This window comes from Amblyraja radiata, chromosome 9, assembly GCF_010909765.2.
Source record: "Amblyraja radiata isolate CabotCenter1 chromosome 9, sAmbRad1.1.pri, whole genome shotgun sequence".
NCBI lineage: Eukaryota > Metazoa > Chordata > Chondrichthyes > Rajiformes > Rajidae > Amblyraja > Amblyraja radiata.
In genome coordinates, this window is record NC_045964.1 from 3,445,676 (window position 1) to 3,469,085 (window position 23,410).

The 23,410-nt window shown below is 46.1% G+C and overlaps 1 protein-coding gene across 2 annotated transcripts in view; it reads right to left on the reverse strand.

Moving 5' to 3' along the window:
- The window catches only part of slc25a29 (solute carrier family 25 member 29), a 39,473-nt gene extending 24,193 nt beyond the window's left edge, over positions 1–15,280 (reverse strand). For both annotated transcript variants that reach the window (XM_033026506.1, XM_033026507.1), the window contains exon 1: positions 14,932–15,280. In XM_033026506.1, the coding sequence (XP_032882397.1) occupies positions 14,932–14,965 (34 nt within the window). In that variant the 5' untranslated portion in view covers positions 14,966–15,280. The remainder of the gene's footprint in view (positions 1–14,931) is intronic.
- Between the last annotated feature and the right edge of the window lie 8,130 nt (positions 15,281–23,410).

Genomic DNA, 23,410 nt, shown 5'->3' on the forward strand with positions numbered 1-23,410 from the left:
TGAAAATGAAGGGCTGCACAGAGGCACAGCGGTAAAGTTGCTGCCTTACAGCTCTTGCAGTGCCAGAGACCAGAGTTCAACCCCGACTAAGGGGCGCTGTTTGTACGCTTTTCCCGTGATGGCGTGGGTTTTCTCAGAGATCTTCGGTTTCCGCCCACACTCCAAAGACGTAGAAATTTATAGGTTAATTGCTTTGGCATAAGTGTAAATTGTCCCTAGTGTGTGTGTTGGGTAGTGTTACTGTGCGGGGATCGCTGGTCGGTGCGGACTCGGTGGGCTGAAGGGCCCAGTTTCCGCTCTGTACCTCTAAACTAAACCAAGTGTCATTGAATTAAGTATCTTTGGTTTTAAACCTGCAACACAATTCACCGCAGTCATCTCTTTAGTGGTCACACAGACCTTGTACACTGGCGGTGCAGGACCAGAAGTGACTGATGAGGCCAACATGGGAATCCACAACCTCCAGCACAGGGGAGCAAGGTGACATTGTACCTCCTTCTCTACCCCTCAATGAACAAGGTCAAACAATAAGGTGCAGCCACATCACCAAACGCGTGCGGCCACCAGCAATACCAGGGGCAGAACCAGACTGATTCCTGGGATGTCAGGACTTTCATATGAAGAAAGACTGGATTATACTCGCTAGAATTTAGAGGATTGAGAGGGGATCTTATAGAAACGTACAAAATTCTTATGGGGTTGGACAGGCTAGATGCAGGAAGATTGTTCCCAATGTTGGGGAAGTCCAGGACAAGGGGTCACAGCTTAAGGATAAGGGGGAAATCCTTTAGGACCGAGATGAGAAGAAACTTTTTCACACAGAGAGTGGTGAATCTCTGGAACTCTCTGCCACAGAGGGTAGTTGAGGCCAGTTCATTGGCTATATTTAAGAGGGAGTTAGATGTGGCCCTTGTGGCTAAAGGGATCAGGGGGTATAGAGAGAGAGCAGGTACAGGATACTGAGTTGGATGATCAGCCATGATCATATTGAATGGCGGTGCAGGCTCGAAGGGCCTAAAGGCCTACTCCTGCACCTATTTTCTATGTATCTATGTATCATCTGCACTTGCTCACCCCATGTTGGACACACCTTGGCTCTTGAACCAAGGGGAGGAGCACAGACATTAGCTGGAGCACTTCCCAATTGTCCCAGACTGCAACAACAACAAAAAAGATTACGTGGATGCAACAGATGGGTTTATGATGCTGCTTTACCAAGAAAGACAAAGTGCTGGAGTAATTCAGCAGGTCAGGCATCATCGCTGGAGAACATGGTCAGACGACATTTTAGGTCGGGACCTTCAGATGATTAAGTGCTGGGGCAATGATCAAAGTGGATAGATCGGGCACTTGGTGGCCGATTAGGAAAAGGGGAGATGCAACGAGACCTGGGTGTCATGGTACACCAGTCATTGAAAGTAGGCATGCAGGTGCAGCAGGCTGTGAAGAAAGCAAATGGTATGTTAGCATTCATAGCAAAAGGATTTGAGTATAGGAGCAGGGAGGTTCTACTGCAGTTGTACAGGGTCTTGGTGAAACCACACCTGGAGTATTGCGTACAGTTTTGGTCTCCTAATCTGAGGAAAGACATTCTTGCCATAGAGGGAGTACAGAGAAGGTTCACCAGACTGATTCCTGGGATGGCAGGACTTTCATATGAAGAAAGACTGGATTGACTCGGCTTGTACTCACTAGAATCTAGAAGATTGAAGGGGGAAATCTTATAGAAACTTACAGAATTCTTAAGGGGTTGGTGCAGGAAGATTGGGGCTAGATGCAGGAAGATTGTTCCCGATGTTGGGGAAGTCCAGAACAAGGGATCACAGTTTAAGGATAAGGGGGAAATCTTTTAGGACCGAGATGAGAATTTTTTTTTTCCCCACAGAGAGTGGTGAAGCTGTGGAATTCTCTGCCACAGAAAGTAGTTGAGGCCAGTTCATTGGCTATATTTAAGAGGGAATTAGATGTGGCCCTTGTGGCTAAAGGGATCAGGGGGTATGGAGAGAAGGCAGGTACAGGATACTGAGTTGGATGATCAGCCATGATCATATTGAATGGCGGTGCAGGCTCGAAGGGTCGAATGGCCTACTCCTGCACCTATTTTCTATGTCTATTCATGTGGTGTACTCACAAAGCGATGAGTAATGCTTGGTGCCATCCTAAATCATCTTTCTCCTGTTTCAATGCCAGGAAACAGACAAACTCCAAGATGTTTCATAAACACAGGTGTTGCTTTGTCATTGTGTGACAGCAAATGGGGAGAGATTCCCTGCCAATAACAGAGTGATTTTTACATCTCACTATATTTGGTACAAGTATATTTGGACTGGCAATGACACAATCGCTGTACATTAATTAATTAATTAATTAATTGTTGCCCCGTCTCCATTTAATGAAAGATTGCGCCAATGTATTCTCATTCTACATCAAAGCCATCAAGCAAGTCTACTGGTGATACATTTAGCCTAGGGCTCTTAACTAAAATCACAATCACAATAATACTTTATTAGCCAAGTATGTTTTGCAACATACGAGGAATTTCATTTGTCAAGTGAGTCATACAAATAAAAAGCAATGGAACACACAAAACACATTTTAACATAAACATCCACCAGAGTGACACCTTCATATTCCTCACTGTGATGGAAGGTGAAAACAAGTTCAAATCTCTTCCCTTCCTAGCTCTCCCATGGTCGGGGGCCTCAAGCCCTCCGTTGACAATCTTGACTCCCGTAGTCGGCGCCGTTTGGGCCCTCCGAATCGGGGCGTTCAGATCCTGCTCCTGCATCGGGGAGATGTCAGCTCCCCCGCGCCGGTGATCGGACCTCGCGTCAGGGCTGGTCGAGCCTCTGCATCGTTGGAGCTCCCGGCTCGACCTCTCCCGAGACTGCGAGCTCTCGATGGTAATCCGTAGGCTGCGGTTGGAGCGATCCCAGGCAAGGGATCGACTCCGATGTTAAGTGCCCCACGGTGGGGCCCAAGGTCAGTCCGGGGAAGCCTCCAGCTCCATCGATGGTAGGCCGCAGAGCAACCGGAGATGTGGTCCGGAAACATTGCATCTCCAGCAAGGTAAGAAACTGAAAAAACGTTTCCCCCTCCCCCCACATAAAACAAACTAGAGAACATTTACACAAACTTTTTAAACGCACTAAAAATTAAAAAAGACAAACAGACTGTTGGCGGGGCTGCCGATCATGTGGCGTCCCTGGTGGCGTACAAAGCGCAGCCTCTCTACTGATTAAAGAGTGATGAATTACACAAGTCAAAGCAATAGTCTTGAACATTGTGGCCCAACCTTTATGATAGTAAACAATAATAATGCCTATTAACAACTGGAAAACACCATCATATTGCATGTGCAGGACATTAACAATATTTCACTTCAACATACCTGGCACATCTTAAATGATCCAAATTATTTATTTAACTATTGAAACAACTAGCTAATGAATTACTGATTATGGGTAGATGTCATGGAAACACATGTAAAATATTCAAATGGCGAACTGCAACAAGTAACATCTAGAAAACATTTTATTGTGATGTGGTTTGGGAACATCAAAGACCACAAGAAATTGCAGAGAGTTGTGGACGCAGCCCAGACCATCACACAAACCAACCTCCCTTCCATTGACTCTATTTATACCTCACGCTACCTCAGCAAGGCTAGCGGCTTAATCCAGGGGTAGTCTCACTCCCTCTTCTCCTCTCCCATCGTGCAGGAGGTACAGGTTTGTGAAAATGCACACCACCAGATTCAGGGACAGTTTCTTCTCAGCTGTTATCAGGCAACTGAAACATCCTACCAACAACTGGAGAACAGTCCCGAAATACTATCTACCTCATTGGAGACCCTCAGATTATCTTTGATCAGACTTTATCTTGCACTAAACATTATTCCCTTTATCCTGTATCTGTACACTGTGGATGGCAAGATTGTAATTATGTGTAGTCTATTTGCTGACTGGCTAGCACTCAACAAAAGCTGCGTCTTGGTACATGTGACAAACTAAACTAAGCCTACCAGTCCCGCCTCTTGTGTGAAGGTAACAACTGAATTCACTGACCAGCCATCCTAATGCCTCCCTTTGGCAAGGGACAGTTGCCAAGGGATACGTTCCCAGTCCACTGGCCTTAAGCTATTTTCCTGCAAGTTAAAATTTGTCTTGCCAGATTTAAAACTAACACCTACATGATCTTTGTCCTTTTCCATAACTTTACTAATGGAATTTGTAAACGAATGGTGAACGAGGTCTGATTGACCAGGACGATGACACGTTGGACTGGCTCGCCTCAACGGAGCTGCAGGTCTAAAAGACATATGACAGAAGAAGAAGACTAATGGAATTGTGATCACCAACACAAAAACATGTTCCCTCCAATACACCTTCATTGTTTAAAACTTAAATCACAATTCATGCCCGCTCATTATGCCTACTACATATTAGCCAAAAGAGTTCTGCCGAATTTAATTCAACAATTTGATGCCCATTGCACCAATTATAGGGATTCTCCCTCACTTAACACATGAAATTCCTCACGATTCAGAGATTAATGGAGTTATGTAGCATGGTGGCTTTTGACACCCAGTTTGGTCTAGGCACACCGACCAAGATGCCTGGCTAAGCTTTTCCCCATTTGGCTCACATCCCTCTAACCTTTTCATTCCGTGTGCCTGTCCAAAACCCTTTCAATGGGTGTAATCTTATCTGCCTCCCTGTATCTGTACACTATGGACAGCTTGATTGTAATCATGTACAGTCTTTCGGCTGACTGGATAGCACGCAACAAAAAAGCTTTTTACTGTCCCTTGGTATAGGTGACAATAATGAACTAAAGCCAAAACTAAAGTCAACTTGTTCCTTATGCCCACCCCTCCTCCCCGCGAGCCACACTTTAAATCTTTCCCCTCTAATCTTAAACCCAAGGGCCTGTCCCACTTTCCCGAGTCACTCACGAATTCTCCCGAGTTTTCCCTTGATTCAAACTCGGAGAATGTCCGTAGCGAGTCTGTAGATATATCGTAACGGTTCGTTATGCCAGCCGTAGGTACTCGGGGCATCAGGTAAGTCGGGATGTTTTTCCCAACATGGCAAAAAAGTCCACGAGTGAAAAGATAGTCGGGAGGTGGAGTTCGTAGATCACAAAAATCTTGATTTAAAAAAATAAATTGTTTTTAAATAAAGGTCCTTTCAACTCGGCAGAGGACTCGGGAAAGTGGGACAGGCTTATTACGCTCTCTAGTTTTAGACTCCCCAACCATTCCCCTTATCTATGTCCCAAGTGATCGTCTCAATATCCACTCCTGGAGGTTTGGTACGTCATCTTACAGTTCATTCTCCCACACAAGTCACGGAAGCACTGAGGCATCTGACCACACCACCATTCTGCCCAATGACATTGCTTGCTAAAAATAAACTCAAATATTTTGAGGGGAGAGTTTATATATTCTGTGGTAAAGACACATAATAAATTTAATGGGAATTTTTTTATTGATTTATGCCATCAGCAGATCAAAGTTTTACATGGGGAATAGTGAATGTTCATAAATACAAGAATCTGGAATCCCTTCAGCTGAAAAGACAGACAACACAAAATTCATCCTCGCTTACACTAAACGTGGATATTTAGTGACAGCTGCACAGTACTGCATTTCTGAAACCTAATTCCGTTGATATCGATGCAGTGGTTCCATACATACGGCCACAACTGACAGCGAATGCTGAAGAGATCAGTGGAAAAGGAAAGACCGAAAGACAACTCTAAGCGAAAACAAAAAAAAGCCATGAATTCATCTTGCAATTCATCCGAGGTTATGTGGTTTTGTTTTAAAATGCATTCCTTTGACCTCTAGTTTGAACTACTCCAAATCAGAATAGCGAACTATATCCGTGGATTCTATAACCATTCCATTATGATCCACAAAACCAGGGTGGCACAGTGGTAGAGTTGCTGCCTTACAGCGCCAATTGTCCCTAGTGTGTGTAGGATAGTATTAATGTGCGGGGATCGCTGGTCGGCGCGGATCTGGTGGGATGAAGGGCCTGTTCCCGCGCTGCATCTCCAAACTAAAACTGATTTGTTGTCACATACAACAAAACAATGAAATTCTTGCCAGTAGCAGCACAAGAGGTCTATAAACACAGGTCTCAATAGATAATATAAATAAAACAAAAATATTCAATAAATACAAACCAAATGATCAACAATATTTTAGATGCTTCCGTCCTTTTAGTAACATTCTATCCTCCTATTCTTACATTTTCTACCACATGCACTAGAAATAAATTGAGAGATCAGGACGTGTAGGTCACCTGCCACGTACCTCCCGAAATCCCTGTTGCAGGATCTCTTGTCTCTCTCTTTACCCACGCACCTCTGGCTCGTTACCTTCCCGCTCCAAGGTCCCGCAACCATCCCGAGACATTTGTGGCAGTACGCAGCACGGTAATACCCCTCTTGAGAAAAAGAATGGGTGACATTTCCGGTGGGTAGCCTTAGAGTCTGAACAAGGATCCACACCCAAAACGCCACCCATCCTTTTTCTCCAGAGATGCTGCCAGACCCGCTGATTTACTCCTGCACTTTGCGTCCATTTTCAGTATAAACCAGCATCTGCAGTTCTTTGTTTCTACACAAGATAATAAATACACTGTCCGCAGTCTGAAGAAGGGTCTTGACTCAAAATGTAACTTATGGGAGGAGCCATCTTGGGGAATGGCTGCTAACCAGCAGCTGTCTGTTTCAATTCACTTTTTTATTAGTTTTAGTGAATTTTGTCCCTTGTTTGTTGGGGAATTTGACTTTTTTTATGTGGGGGGGGGGGAACTATTTTCTAGGTCCCTACCTGGTCGGTGAGGCAGCTTTTTCCCCCCAGAGCTGCACCGTCGACCCGTCGTTGCGGCCTACCAGCGGGAGTGGAGCGGCGTTTTCCTGACGGGGACCGCCCAGCACCTTCAACTTCGGTGGCGGCACAGCGCTGGAGCGCTATCGCGGAGCGGGCGATGCCTTGCCTGGGTCGCCGCGCTGGAGCCCCGGTATGCCGAGACCGCCGTGTTCAACACCGTCGAGCTGCGGGACTGCGGAGCGGCCAGCCGCGGGCGGCGGCGACTTCAATATCGGGAGCCTCGGAGCACCAACCGACGCGGCCTGTCGGCTTCGGAAGCCACGGACTCCGGTAGGGAATCGGCCGTTCCAGCCGTCCCAGCCGCTGTGAGGACTCTCCCGACGCCGGAGCAACACCACCCAGCGAGAACGGACAGGAACATCGGGCCTCCGTAGAGGCAACTGTGGAGACCTCAATAGGCCTGACTATGGGAGAACTGGGGATGGGGACTGGACATTGTGCCTTCCCCCACAGTGGTAACCATTGTGGGGGGATGTTTTTTTGTGTGTAAATGATTATTTTATTCTGTGTCCAAGATGGCTGCCGGAAGGGAGAGTGTACGCTGGCGCGCTTTAGCTGCCGCTGCTCTCTCTTCGTATTGTGTTTTTGATTTTTGTCTGGATTGAATTCTGTCTTTAATTTGTGTACTGGTGATGTCTTTACTATTTATTTTATTCCGCTTACATGTTTTTACTCTATTTGCTAAATTTTGTAAGGTGTCCTTGAGACTCTTGAAAGGCGCCCATAAATAAAATGTATTATTATTATTATTCCATTTCTCCAGAGATGCTGTCTGACCCGCTGCGTTACTCCAGCCTTTTGTCTATCTATACCACCCAATTCCATGTTCACCACTGTAGAAGTGCCTACATATTCCTCTCAAGATGGAGTCTCTCATCTAGTCTTGTGGGATTCTTGCTCCACTTCCTATCCTCAGCTCTGCCACCCTTAGGGATCGTAGTTCTGGCTAGACTTGGATACATTTAACCCTCATTTTCAATCGTAGAAACTGTTTTGGATAAAGATGCACCCTGAGATTGCCCTGGTAACGGGGGTAAATGTATCTTGAAGTCTAGCCAGAACTATAATCGCGGTGGGTGGCTCAGCTGAGGAAGGGGAGTGGAGCAAGCATTGGGTCCCACCTGCCTGCCTGCCTCAGCATGGTGGCCACCCAATCCTTCTCCAATGGCCTTTACTAAGCAGTGGGTAACTGCCTCAAAAAACGTGCTACCCACACACTCTCTCTAGCCTTGCGGGTACACCTCAGCACCTCCAGTTGGCACTCCAACACCCAATGCCCAAACTGGGGGCAACTTGTGCAGGGCGTGGGGGTCAAAACCCCAGGGAACAATCTGGAGTTCCACCTGCTGTAGGTGTGACAACACACAAAACCCTGTTCACCCAGTAGATTTAGCACTTAAAAAAATTTATAAACGTTATCCAATTTCTGCACATTTAAACGATGTTATTCTAATTTGAGTTGATTCAAGGATGGTTTTGAATTCTGAAAGCATGGACCAAGATTACGAGTTTACAATTCTTCGTTATTGGTCACCCAATTGCATCTCATGCACAAAGGCCAAGAGTGTTTAATTGTCATATGTAGCAAAACGTGACATTCTTAAGGGCCTGTCCCACTTGCATGTTCTTACGCACAGCCGTCTGGAGCGCGTGACGTCATTTGAAGATGAACACCAAATGCAATCATAGCAAAATCTAACTGGTTTGCAATTTAATGAATAGTGTCATGCCTTGAAATTATGCCATACTTTACATACTGTTATTTATTTGCATTGTTCAGTTTTAATTGAACATGAAGTCTTTGATATGTGCCAATGCAAATATAGACGATCGATATGGCAATGACTTTTAACGTGACACTATTTAATATGTATTTGTTTAAGTTAATCAGAAAATTTGCATTGAAGCAATAAACCAAGAGTTTGGTGTACATTTTTTCCAATCTAATAAATATTTTACTACGAGGCTATTCTGCTCTAACTTTTACAAGAAATAATGCTTAGAAAGAGACCTTTGTTTCATTGGCCTGCAAGATGTAATGTAATAATGGTCTTATAGTTAAGAAAGCTTACTTTTATCTAAGAAGATAAGAAATAGCAGGTGTTGGAAGGTACTGTAGATGCTCGTTTAAACCGAAGAGACACAAAATGCTGGAGTAACTCAGCGGGACCGGCAGCATCTCTGGAGAGAAGGAATGGGTGACGTTTCGGGTCGAGACTCTTCTTCAGTTGAAAAGAAGGGTCTTGACCCGAAACATCACCCATTGCTTCTCTCCAGAGATGCTGCCGGTCCCGCTGAGTTACTCCAGCATTTTGTGTCTATTTTCAATTTTCTTGGCCCCGCTCTGAGAGAAGAAGTGGGGGCGGATCCGGACCGCAACGGCTGTGAGCCCCAGGCCGAGTTCGGTGATCGTTTGCCTGCTTCTGCTGCTGTTGAAGGTGAGACGTTGCATCGCGCCAGGGTCTTGGTCCTGTCCCACTTTGGCCGTCAGTTCCGCGACAGGCCGTTGGCGCGTGAAGATTTTGTTCACTACAAAAATTTCGGAGCCCCGCGCGATGTCGCGCACAACTACAAACTCCTCCGCGCTTCTAAGTGGGACCGGCCCCGCGCGGCCATACAATGCCCGTGTGCCTCAACGCGACCATGAGGTTGCGTAATTTGCGTGCCAAGGACACGCGTGGGACAGGCAGCAGGACAACAGGTTTGTGTAAACACAGTGCTCTGCTTTACGACATACGACAATAAAACACTCTTGAATTATACAAATTATACAAAATGCCTCATTCCCTCATTCAACCCAGGTTGTTTGTAGTCGGGTTTGTAGTGTGCAACAGTCTGATGTTTGTTGCCCATGGACTCGCACGGCATGGAAACAGACTCTTAGCCTCCTCACATCAATGCCAACCATCATGCACACCTATACTTATCCTATTGCCCGCTTCAACTACCGATCCCTCTATACCCTGGTACCTTCAAAACGCTTCTTAAATCTTGCTACTGTTCCCGCCTCTACCACCAACTCCACCAGCAGCCCTCTCCAGATGCCAACTAGCCATCTGACCTCCTTTAACCCCACCTCACCGCAAAACCCTTCCCTCCAGTTTTAAACACCCTACTAGGGGAAGCAGACACCAGCCATCCACTCTACCCATGCCTCTCATAAATTATATTCACCTCTATCATGTTATCTCTCAGTCGCTGTCGCTCAAGGGAAAACAAACCCAGCTGATCCAGCTTCCACTGATAACACGAGCCCTTCAATCCAGGCAGTTTGAAGACGAGCCTCGACCCGAAACGTCAGCTGTTCCTTTTCTCCAGAGATGCTGTCTGACCCACTGAGTTACTCCAGCACTTTGTGTCCAACACCCTGATGAATCTTTTCCACAGCCTCCCCCTTGCTTCATCACGCCTTTCTAGTGTGGTGAAGGGAAATGCACACACTACTCCACGAGCAACCCGACTCAGGATTTGTACGACTGCAACATGATGTGCCAGCTTCAATTTCCCATGCGTCGACTGATGAAGACAAGTGTGCCACAAAGCTCTTTCAGTGAAGGATTTACTTGTACCCCATGGACTCTATTCAATAACACTCCCCAGGGTCCTGCCATTCACTGGCAAGGTCCTGCCCTGGTTCAACTTTCCAAAATGCATCACCACTTGTCAGACTTAAATTCCAGCTGCCATTCTCTTGCCCACTCTCCCCAAGTGATCGGCTTTATAGTTAAAGACTCATCCAGCATGGAAACAGGCCCTTCAGCCCATGCCCCATATACGCCAGCCCCACCTGCCTGCATTTGCCCCATATCCCTCTAGCCCTTCCCTATCCATGGACCTCTTTTAAAAATTGTTACAATACCTACCTCAACTACCTACACTCATTCCATATATCCCACCACACTCTGTGTGCAAAATGTTGCCCCTTAGATTCCTATTAAATCTTTTAACTGTACCACTGGTATTGGTGTCATCTGCAATTTTAATTTGTTTATGGCATGCAAATATCCAGAATATGTTAGCATATATATTAATTACTTATAGTAATTAAGTCAAAGTCACAAACAAGCCAGAACAGGTGAGGATGGCAGATTCCTTTACTGAAGAACCTCAGTAAATGAAATACAACTTCAAAAACAATCTAGCCGTTTCAATATTATCTTTACTGCGATGACACTTTACTATAAATCCAGATTTATTTAATGACGCAAATTAAAATTCCCCATTTATTACAGTGAATTCAAACGCATGGCTCTGGAACAGAAAGTCCAGGGTCTGAAGAAGGGCCCCGAACCAAAACATCAGCCATCCAGATGCTGCCCGACTCGCTGAGTTATTCCAGCACTGTGTCTATCTTCAGTATATACCAGCATCTGCAGCTCCTTTCCACACAGTCCAGAACCTTGCCCTTTGGTCCAAAGGTTTATTTGTAATTCACTACATTTGTAGCAAAGCGTGAGAAAAGTATTTAATCTACATTATCTTATCTCTAATCTCCAACGAGGTAATTAATTCATTTTGCGGACATTGGGCAATTAGTAGACTTAAGGGCCTGTCCCACTGTACGAGCTAATTCAAGAGCTCTCCCAAGTTTAAAAAAAAATCAAACTCATGGTAACCACGTAGAATGTACGTAGCTGGTACGTCGGAGCTTGGGGACGTCTCTTAACGGCAGGTACTCTGGTAAGCTCGTGAAGGTTTTTCAACATGTTGAAAAATGTCCACGAGAGCCCCGAGTACCTACGAGCGGCTAATACCGGAATTCTCCGAGTTCGAATCAGAGGAAACTCGGGAGAACTCTTGAATTAGCTCGTACAGTGGGACAGCCCCATTACTATTATATGAATTGACAAGAGTTATCTGCAATTACAGCCGGATCTTGATAATCAAAAATTACAGCAGGATCAGCTGGGCAGAGGAATGGTTAATGGGATTTAATGAAGGTAAATGCTAAGTGGGGTAGGATCACGTTGAATGGTAGGGCATTGTGGAGTATTGTAGAGCAGAGGGATCTAGGGGTCCCTGAAAGTGGTGTCACAAGTAGATAGGGTGGTCAAGAAAGCTTTCAACATAGTGGCCTTCATCAGTCAGGGCATTGAGCATAGAAGATGGGACATTATATTACAGTTGTACAAGATAATGGAGGGGCTGCATTTCAGATGGGGAATGTTGGTCGGCATGGGCAAGTTGGGCCAAAGGGCCCGTTTACATGCTCCACGAGCCTATGGCACCAAATGGCCCATGTTGCAAGAACTGACTGCAAGTCACAGGGTTTCCAAGTCAAACCACAAAACAAAAATTACAACCAAGTATTCCTTTCAAGAAAAAGTGGAATTGAAATTGTATTGGCCTCAAAATGTAAATGTTGCAACTCTAACTTCATTTGAGTGGATTTGGACACTCAAATGTCAATGTCAATTAAACCCGCTACAAGTTCTCCCACACCTTTGTTTTCTAATGAACAAATGACATTCTCAGAGTGCTCGAGACATAATGAACAACCCAACTACCATTACCCAACCCCCCCCCCCCCCCCCCCCACACAAAGCTCTGTACCCCAAGTGCAGAAACATGAAACACACACCTCCAGATTCAGGTTTTTAAGAAGGAACTGCAGATGCTGGAAAATCGAAGGTAGACAAAAATGCTGGAGAAACTCAGCAGGTGAGGCAGCATCTATGGAACGAAGGAAATAGGCAACGTTTCAGGTTGATACCCATCTTCAGTCTGAAGATGGGTTTCGAACCGAAATTTTGCCCATTTCCTTCGCTTCATAGATGCTGCCTCACCTGCTAAGTTTCTCCAGCATTTTTGTCTACCTTCAGATTCAGGGATTGTTTCCTCCCAGCTGTTAGCAGGCAACAAAATCATCCTATCAACAACTAGAGAACGGACCTGACCTCCCATCTACCTCAGTGGAGACACTCAGAATATCTTTAATCTGACTTTATCTTGCACTAAACGCACAATTCCTTGCATCCTGTATCTGTACACTGTGGATGGCACTGTTGGAATCATGTATTGTCTTTGCACTGACTGAATAGCACATGACAAAGGCTTTTCACTGTACCTCGGTACACATGACAATTAACTGTTCACATTTACCCAAAGCCCATCCGAGCTTTGAGAAACACAAGGGGACACAGCACAGCAATTAAAAAAATTGTCTGAGTAATGCAAACACGTAATTATGCACCTAAATATATGTATTTATTGCTCATATTCTAATGTCGCTCTTCTAGGGAGAAGCTAACTGCATTTCGTTGTCTCTGTATGGTACACTGCACAATGACAATAAATTTGAATCTGAATCTGGTCTGAAACACCTCAGCAAGATCAATAGTAATTCAAGTAGCATGCAGTACAGTACACTCTAGTCTAACACCTAGTTTTATGACATCGGATGGATTTGATTAGATTACACAGCAATCTACGGGCGACCTGTTATTGGAATGACCCACAACCCCCGCCTCCCAGAATATGCTCTTAAACATATGTTTAATATACACCTCTTCTGTAGTCTTGAGGCTGGTCTCAAGTGTCAAGAGTATTTAATTGCCACTTGTACCAAAATGGAATAGTGAAATTCTTACCGTGCCAAAAGGAAAGGACTAGGGGGACTGGGGGGGGGGGGGGGGGGGGGGGGGGGGGGGGGGGAGGAGAGGACACAGAGGAGAACCTTGTGAGGGCCTCATCTATGATCAAGACCAAGGACATCTCGGATGTCCCGGTATGTAACATCTCATCTTGGGCACAGATGCGGCAGAGGAAGATGAATTGAGAGTAGGGGGGTGTAGTATTTGCAGGAGGCAGGGTGGGAAGAAGTGTAGTCTGGATAGTTGTGGGAGTCAGTGGGTTCATCAGGACTAGGGGGACTCTGTCCCTGTTGCGACTGGGGGGTGGGGGGGGGGGGGGGGGAAAGAGAGTAAATCCGATCATACAGCAGCAGGGCAGGTCTGTGGACATACATAATGCAATAAACAAACACTGATAACAATTTAAATACCGTACACCGCTCATCAGACAGCGTTGCTGATTCGGTTTTCAGGGGAACATTTGCGTTTTACGTAAACATCCCAATGTGTGTGTGTGTATATATAAATATATACGCACGTTGGGGGAAACAGACCCAACGGGTCTGCACTTGGTCTAGTATATATTATTTTAATCATCTCTGTAACAGCGTCTTAACGACATCATGCACCAAGCCACGGAACGCGTTATTTACCCGGGGTAAACACGGGTTCGCAGAGACACAGGCAGATAGATCAGCGGCCCAGTGCAACATTTTACTTCATTTTGCGATTCTTTCTATCCACGCTGCATGTTTGGTGCCAAGATTGCACGGCTGCCGGTGCGGATTATAAATAGCTGCGGGCGGGATCAGCGGCTTGAGACTGATCTCCCGGCTCGGCGATGCTGCCTGCCCCCGGCCCCCTCTCCCCCGGCCGGGCATGGCCAGCCCACAGCTCTGTGACCCACCCCAAACTCCCCACAACCTCAGCGCCCACCCCCTCCCCTCAGCTCTGTACCCCACTTTCCTCTCCAACTCTCCCCTTCTCCACCCCCAGTTCTGCAACCCCTCTCACCCAAAGCTTTCTCTCTCCCCACCAGCTCAGTACCCACCCCCAGCTCTGTATCCTCTTCCTCCTGCACCCTCACCTCTCCCCCACCCCGTCTCTCCACTCCCCTCCCCTGCTCTGCACCCTCTTCCTCCTGCACCCCTCACCTCCTGCACCTCTCCCCCACCTCCACTCCCAGCTGTACAACTCACCCCTTCCCCCATCCCCCACCTCAAGCTGTTTCCCACCACTCTCCCCCACCTCTCCAGCCCACTGTCTCTCCTCACCCCCACCCCCAATGCTTCCCACTCCCCCGGTTCTCCCCACACCTTCCCCGGGAGCTCCCACACCCATCTCCCCCCCCCTCGTGTGCGAGCCGAGCCGAGCCGTGCCGGGCCCGGCGGCAGGGACGTGGCACCGGCCGTGCCGACCAGAGTCTCCCCCGGGCCTCGGCCCCACACTCACCTCCCAGGCACCCGGCAGCGAAATCCAGTGCCATTTCCCGAGCGGGCGCGGAGTGCAGCGGGGACTGACTGTGCGGTAGCGGGCGGGCGGGCGGACGAGCTGGGTCGGGTCGGGCCGGACCCGCTCCACATGCACCGGGACTGGGACGAGCGTCTAATCCCTGCGCTGTGGCAGCGTAGAGTCGACTATGTTCGCCCACCCGGCTCCTGGACAACCGAGCTCTTCTATTTCGAAATTTTCCAAAGGTAGTTTGGTTTATAGCCTTTTCTAGATCAAATGCCGTCCAATCCGAGCGGCGGCCGGTCTACACCCCCCCGGGACGCCAACCAGCCCGCCTCTTCCTTTCATTGGGTGTTGTAGCCCGGCCCGGCCCGGCCCCAACACGCACACTTGATCTGTCCTAACCAACACTCTCCGCATGCCTGACCTAGTTTTAGTTGTGCATTCAGCAGATTGGTTATTGTACTTCCTCCCTCCCTCCCCCACAAAACAAACCAATAACAATAATCAATACCAAAGATCCTATAGCTATATAGGTGAGACCACACCTGGAGTATTGTGTACAGTTTTTGGCTCCTAATCTGAGGAAAGACATTCTTGCCATAGAGGGAGTACAGAGAAGGTTCGCCAGACTGATTCCTGAGATGTCAGGACTTTCATATGAAGAAAGACTGGATAGACTCGGCTTGTACTCGCTAGAATTTAGAAGATTGAGGGGGGATCTTATAGAAACTTACAAAATTCTTAAGGGGACAGGCTAGATGCAGGAAGATTGTTCCCAATGTTGGGGAAGTCCAGAACAAGGGGTCACAGTTTAAGGATAAGGGTGAAGTCTTTTAGGACCGAGATGAGAAAAAAAATTCACACAGAGAGTGGTGAATCTGTGGAATTCTCTGCCACAGAGGGTAGTTGAGGCCAGTTCATTGGCTATATTTAAGAGGAAGTTAGATGTGGCCCTTGTGGCTAAAGGGATCAGGGGGTATTGAGAGAAGGCAGGTACAGGATACTGAGTTGGATGATCAGCCATGATCATATTGAATGGCGGTGCAGGCTCAAAGGGCCGAATGGCCTACTCCTGCACCTATTTTCTATGCTTCTCACAACTTACCCTTCCTTATCTCGGTCTCCATCTCCCCTGATACTCAGTCTGAAGAACTAAAGGGTCGGGACCCCAAACATCACAGATTCCCTTTCTCCAGAGATGCTGCACGACCTCGGCATTTTGTGTCTATCTTCGGTTTAAACTAGCATCTGCAGTTCTTTCCTACACACCAATCATTATCTTCTCAAGGAGTTGCTGGTGGAGACAGCTCATTGGGTGGTGAAGAGAATGAAGACTCGCTCCCCGCGCCAATGCCACACACTAGACATGGGTGATATCTGACTGGAAGTGGTGGTTAGATAAAATAATGTAGGGCCCTCTCTACCACATCCACCGCCACTGCCGGAGCTCTCTCCCTCTCCCCCCTCCCCCCTCTCCAACCACATCCCCCACCATGCGTGGCTACTATTATTTACAGACTCGAGGGCGTAACTGGAACAGTGTTTGTTCGTTCTCCCCATGACCTGCGTGGGTTTTCTCCAAGACCTTCGGTTTTCTCCCACACTCCAAAGACGTACAGGTTTTGTCGGTTAATTGGTTTGGTAAATGTAAAAATTGTCCCTCGTGGGTAAAGGATGGTGTTAATGTGCGGGGATCGCTGGTCGGCGCGGACCCGGTGGGCCGATGGACCTGTTTCCGCGCTGTATCTCTAAACTAAACTAAACAGACTTTTCTTTACGGGATTGTCAACACTGATTCTCTGGCAGAATCACCACTCTTGCTATTGTTACTCAGGGACCAGGTTGATGGAGGTGACAGACGGTGGTGATCAGTCTAGCAGTGGTAGTGCCTGCTGTGTTTTATGTGAGGACACAAAGTGCTGGAGTAATTCAGCATGTCTGAAGAAGGGTCCCGACCCCAAACGTCACTTATCCATGTTCTCCACAGCTGCTGACTGGCCCGCTGAGTTACTCCAGTACTTTGTGTCTCTTTTTTGTAAGACAGCACCTGCAGTTCCTCATTTACACTTTAACTCCCCCTCCCATTCCCACACTGACCTTTCTGTCCTGGGCCTCCTCCATTGTCAGAGTGAGGCCCAGCACAAATTGGAGGAACAGCACCTCAAATTTCACTTGGACAGCTTACACCCCAACGGTATGAATATTGACCTCTCTAAATTCAAGTACCCTTCATTTCCCTTTTCCCCTTCCTAGTTCTCCGACCAATCTGACTGTCCCCCTGATTAAATTTTATGTCTGTACGCTTCATTGTCAACTTCTCCCAGCTAACAATAATCTATTCTACATTTTTCTTGAACCCTATCTCCTTTGATGTCTCGTTATCACACCTCTTACTTGGTTCTCTCTGTGTCTCTTTCTCCCATGATTCTGTCTGCAGAAGGGTCTTAACCTGAAATGTCACCTATTCCTTCTATCCTGAAATGCTGCCTTTCCCGCTGAGTTACTCCAGGATTTTGTGTCTACCCTCGTTTCTCTGTTCTATTCTTGCCATAGAGGGAGTGCAGAGAAGGTTCACCAGACTGATTCCTGGGATGTCAGGACTTTCATATGAAGAAAGACTGGATAGACTAGGCTTGTACTCGCTAGAATTTAGAAGATTGAGGGGGGATCTTATAGAAACTTACAAAATTCTTAAGGGGTTGGACAGGCTAGATGCAGGAAGATTGTTCCCGATGTTGGGGAAGTCCAGAACAAGGGGTCACAGTTTAAGGATAAGGGGGAAATCTTTTAGGACCGAGATGAGAAAAACATTTTTCACACAGAGAGTGGTAAATCTCTGGAATTCTCTGCCACAGAAGGTAGTTAAGGCCAGTTCATTGGCTATATTTAAAAGGGAGTTAGATGTGGCCCTTGTGGCTAAAGGGGTATGGAGAGAAGGCAGGTACAGGATACTGAGTTGGATGATCAGCCATGATCATATTGAATGGCGGTGCAGGCTCGAAGGGCCGAATGGCCTACTCCTGCACCTATTTTCTATGTTTCTATGTTTCGATTTTAATTGATGGCTTGGGGTTAACCAGAGTGCATTCTTCTGCTCTTCTTCAAAGAATGTCAAATTTTTTGGTTGCCACTTTCACTCTGACAGCAGAATAAGCTTTTTCAGGTGCTCTTTGGCTGACAATAATATATAAAAATGATTGTAGGAAAATAATGACATTCTAAACTCAAATATTCCAGAGAAAATGATGATCCCTGAAATCTTAAACGAAAAAAAAGGAATGACATTTTGTAAACCAGTATCTACAGTTCCTTGTTTCGAGTGTTTTGTGTCACATGGATATCCTTTAAGTTCATCAGTGGGGTGAAGATATAATCCAGCACTTATGTGCAATGTGACGAATTAAACTGATTGTTGATTGTTGAGATGGCAATCCTTGGATCGCGAGTCTTTTCACAGATCTTGTCCATGTGTCTCCGAAGGGACAATGTTACTTTTGATGTAAACAAGATGTCAGGAGGAGTCCATATGTGGTAGCTTTCCGTATTTATTTCTTCCCAAAAAGGTCTTTCCAGAAGTCAATGAAGTCAACATGTCACAACTTCTCCCATCACGCGTGAAATTCTGTATTCACCGAATGAATCATTTTCACTTTCCAAAAAAGAGAAACATGAAGCCTTTCACAACTTCAGAAATTCCAACTTAATAGTAAGATTAAACGAGAACTTACCAGTTTGAAGTTTGATCTGTATTTTATGAGGAGTTACGATGAGGGATTACGTGAAGAAGAACCCCGCCAGGACGCATGCGTGTCATTCTTCAAAGCAGCGGTGTGAAATCACAGACAACTGTAATGACTAAACATAGTAAGATTAGAGAAGAGATACCAGTTAAGTATATGATCAAGGGTGGGAGCGAAGGGCACGTAATCCCTCATCGTAACTCCTCATAAAATACAGATCAAACTTCAAACTGGTAAGTTCTCGTTTAATCTTACTATTTTACTTCGGAGTCACGTGAGTGACTACGTGAAGATTTTAAAGCTCTGTGATTTCATGCCGTGGAAACGAGTCCATGCATCACGTCTGCCTTGACTGTAGGAGGAATAGTGTTAACATAATTTGGACATGAATTCGATATTGAAATCATAAAATTTATTAACACAAATTATGACCCTTTTATGGGTTTGAATTAATTTACAGAACTTAAAATTTTTCTGCAAATGTTCCAGGTTTCATTACTGGTTTATTGTAAAATAATTGGAATGTTCGTTCCCCTGACCATCCTGCTGCTTCGAGGACTTGGTCCATGGGCACATCCAATTGTATTGCTGCCGATGTAGCTGCAGCCCTGGTGGAATGAGATTTTAAAATGTTAGTATCCACCCCAGCCTGTGTAAGCACCTGTTTCAGCCATCTCGAGATGGTCTGGACCGTCACTCTTTTGTGAGGTTGCTTGTGGCTGATCAGAAGTCCCTTCTCATTGCCTCTTAGGATTTTAGTTTTCTCTATGTATAATGACAGGTGTCTAACTATACAGAGACGGTCATCTGTAGGGTATGACCTAAATAGTATATTGAGGCCTGCTGATCCCTGTCTGTTCTGCTTTACTAGCTCGTAGATGTGGAACGTAATATTGTCAGGTGAGGAAGTCATGTTGTCCAGTCTGAATTTATGCAGTGACTGTACCCTCTGTGCCGTGACTAATGCCATTAACATGACTGTTTTTAAAGTCAGTCTGTGTAGAGACAGAGCTGATGCTGGAGACCAGTTCCTGAGCGTCTTCAGGACAATGCTTACATCCCAAATTTGGGAGTACCTGGTTTTTGGGGGATTAGTATTAAAAATTCCCCTCATGAGCTTTGTTACCAGAGGGTGAGTCCCTACAGAGTAACGCTCTGTCCCTTGCCATAGGTAAGTCGACAGGGCACTTCTGGCGCTGTTGATGGCACTGTAACTGAGCTCCTCATCATAGTGGAGGCCTGCCAGATATTCCAGAACAGACGGGATGTTCATGTTTCTGTTGGTGATGTTGTTTTTATGGCAGTACATTGCCCACTTCCTGATGTAGACCAGATACTGTTTTTTAGTCGATTGTCTTTGGGCCGCCGAGATCATGTTCGCTGTTCTGTCCGTTAGTCCCAGTTGTAGAAGTGGTGTTTTTAAACTCTACAAATTAATAGGTTCAAATATTTATGGCATGGGTGGCTATCCCCTGTTACGGGATGTAGCAAAGTCTGGTCTATGTGGGATGGTAATACATGGTTCTAACACCATGTTTTGTACCACTGGGAACCATGGTTGTGTAGGCCAATCGGGTACTACCAAAATACCAGACGCAGAGTCTTGTTGTATTTTCCTTAATACCGACTGATGAGGCAGAAAGGAGGGAATGCATAAATAAACAATTTCCCCCAATGCAGCGAAAATGCATCTGTCGCTGCTGCCCCAGGGTCTGGTTCCCATGAAACATAGTTTGGTATCTGGTTGTTTAGTCTAGATGCGAATAGATCGATATCTGGTGTTCCATATTTTGCTGTAATATCAGCAAATACTATTTTGTTCAACATCCATTCGGTGTTTTCATTAAATTTACGTGACCTGGTGTCTGCCACTAAATTTAGTCTCCCTGGTAGGTAAGTGGCTGATATCCAAATATCTCTTTGGATGCACCATTGCCAAATTGAGTTAGCCAGATTGTCACATGATATCGATTTGTTTCCACCCATGTGGTTAATGTATGCTACCACGGTGGTATTGTCTATTTGTAGTCGAACATGCTGGTGATATGACCCAGTACAATATGACTTTAGGCCATGGAATGCACCCAACATTTCCAAGTAGTTTATGCCCAGTGTGAGTAAGAAAGATGCCTCCTGTGCAGTCCATCTCCCTCCACAGCTGGTGATGGTATTGGTGGCTCCCCACCCAAGTGCACTGGCATCAGATTGTAGTACCATGGAAGGGTTACTGACAATGATTGGGTTTAAACAAAGCCAAATGTTGTCTATCCACCATATTAGTTCCGTTTTGGCTTGGATTGGTAGTCTCATAGGTCTGTCAAAGTGACCTGCATTAATTTTGAGCGCTTGTATTTTTGCTCTCTGTAAGTTTTGGTAATGTAGAGGTCCAAATTGTGTGGCTGGGAAAGCAGCCACTATTTTACCAATTACTTTTGCTACCAATCTGATGGATGGTTTTCTGATGTCAATGAGGTTATTGCAAGCCTCTATTAAATCTCTAGCCTTTCCCTTAGGTAGTGTCACCATCATGTGAACTGAGTCAATGGTGAACCCCAAATAATCCATAGTGGTGGACGGCGTTAGTTTAGATTTAACTGGATGGATGATAAATCCCAGTTTTTCAAATAGCTGTTTTGTGGCTGTTACAGTCTGTATGGCCAATTCCAAAGTTTTGCCCACAATGAGTATGTCATCTAAATATGCCATAACCATGTGTTTACGTTTCCGTAGATATGCTAGGGCTGGTTTCAAAATGTTTGTGAACAGCCTGGGGGCTGATGATAGACCATTTGGCAGTGCTTTATACTGCCAAAGTTGTCCCATCCAGTTGAATTTTAAGTAACATCTGTGGTCACCTCGTATAGGCACTGTATAGTAAGCATCTTTTAAATCGATGCTGGCCATGAAGTAACCTTTGCAAATTAATTGTTTAGCAGTAACAAAGGTTTCCATTTTAAAGTGAATATATTGTACAAATGTATTCAATTTTGTTAGATCGATGATGATGCGACAACCACCATCTTTTTTTATTTTGGTAAAAATATTGGACACGAATTCTAATGGTTCGTGTTGTGTTATCTCAATTACACCTGTTATGTAGAGCCGCTCCAGTTCAGCTTGTGCCTCTGATTTTTCTTTATCAGAGAGCACGAACACTCGGTTCGGTATATGTTGAACTGGAGGGCTGTACTTGTGTATAAACTCTATTGTATATCCCTGGATACTGCTTAAGATGTAAGTATCGGTTGTTAATATGCTCCATGCATTCAAAAACCAGTGTAGTCTCCCCCCAACCTCCATGCTCTCCATATTTTTTAGGGAACCAGACCCACCTACCTCCATTGTTACCAGTGGCAGGTTTACTTCTTTTTGTAGTTTTTTCGCTGTTGTTGTTGCGCTGGTGTCTGGTTTTTCGGTTTGGTTGGCGTTGGGGTTCCCCGCATCTTCCAAGAAGGCCAGCCTGGGCCATGGCCTAAAAAAGACTCATGTTTGAAATACCGTGCCTTCGAGCTTTCACCAGTTCTGCTGGTGGGTGCGTAGGGATGCTGTCTTTGGCTGTAGTGGGTTTTTGTTGGTGTTCCTTTTATTAACCCCAAGGTTTTTGCTTCCTCATCGAGCTCTTTTACCTGCTTCGATAGGTTGCCTCCGAACAAGAGTATGGGTGGTTTCGTGGTCCCAGGTTTGCACAGTCCCGCAAATTTTGGGTTCAGTGTGGGTTGAATGGCACTTTTACTGATGTTATTTATTTCATGCTGGGTGTTGCAGAATAGTGCCAGTGCATCTTGTTGGTCCTGGGACATGTCCCTGTCGTCCACTGTATGGGCAAATGCTGTTATCCCTGCGGTCAGTAATTTCAGTACTTTTTGCAATTTTACATCCATGCTCCTGACTCCTGTTCCAATGTGTTTCCATATACAGTTGTTAACTATTGGAACGTTCAGAGATATGCAATTGCCCGGTGCCAGGTGTCTTCCTGTGGTGTCCAGTACAGCCTGCTCTTGTAACTGGTTTAGAGACATGTAGTCTATACTGGCAGCAAGCTTTGGCTCCAAATTTTGTCCAGTCTGTTCCGGCTGTATAAAATTGGCCACCATGTCCAGTAAGTTCTCTTTTTCCCGCACCCCATGCACACTTGTCTTTTCTTCTGCGGACCCCTCTTCCAGGTCAGCCCAGAACTGACCCGCAGTGCTCCCCTCCGATGAGGTAGAAACACTGTGCAGCCCTTGAAAAGGTACTGCTGTGGGTTTACCATAGGGCCCACAGTGACCCGACTCCATCTCCCGGAGTCTGTCACGTTGGAGCAAATGCTCCATACACCGCTCCATTCGGGTCCAGCGCTCTCGGTCACTGGCCGCCCGCGGTGGTTCAAAGTCGGACTCCTCTGAGTCCACGACCTTGTTGGTTTTGTGTCTAGCCTTGCCGCCCTGCCGCGTGGATTTGGCCGGTGCGGAGGCGACATCGGGCACAGCTGATCCCACTACGGGTGATCCAAGTGCCGTTAGCTGCTGTTGCTGGCTTCCCGCTACTCCGCGGTCCTCCCTCACCAGCTTTGTCGCAGCCCTTGTCTTCTTTGTTTTCTCCATTTTCCTACCTGTAGTTGGAAAATGGGAACAAAAAAGACCGCAGAGTAAACGCTTACCTGCAATTAGCGGCTTTTTAAACTGCCGCCGCGGGGGAACGTCTTTCCACCGCGTCTGACTTTTCGCAATGCGTGTAGCGATATGACACGCATGCGT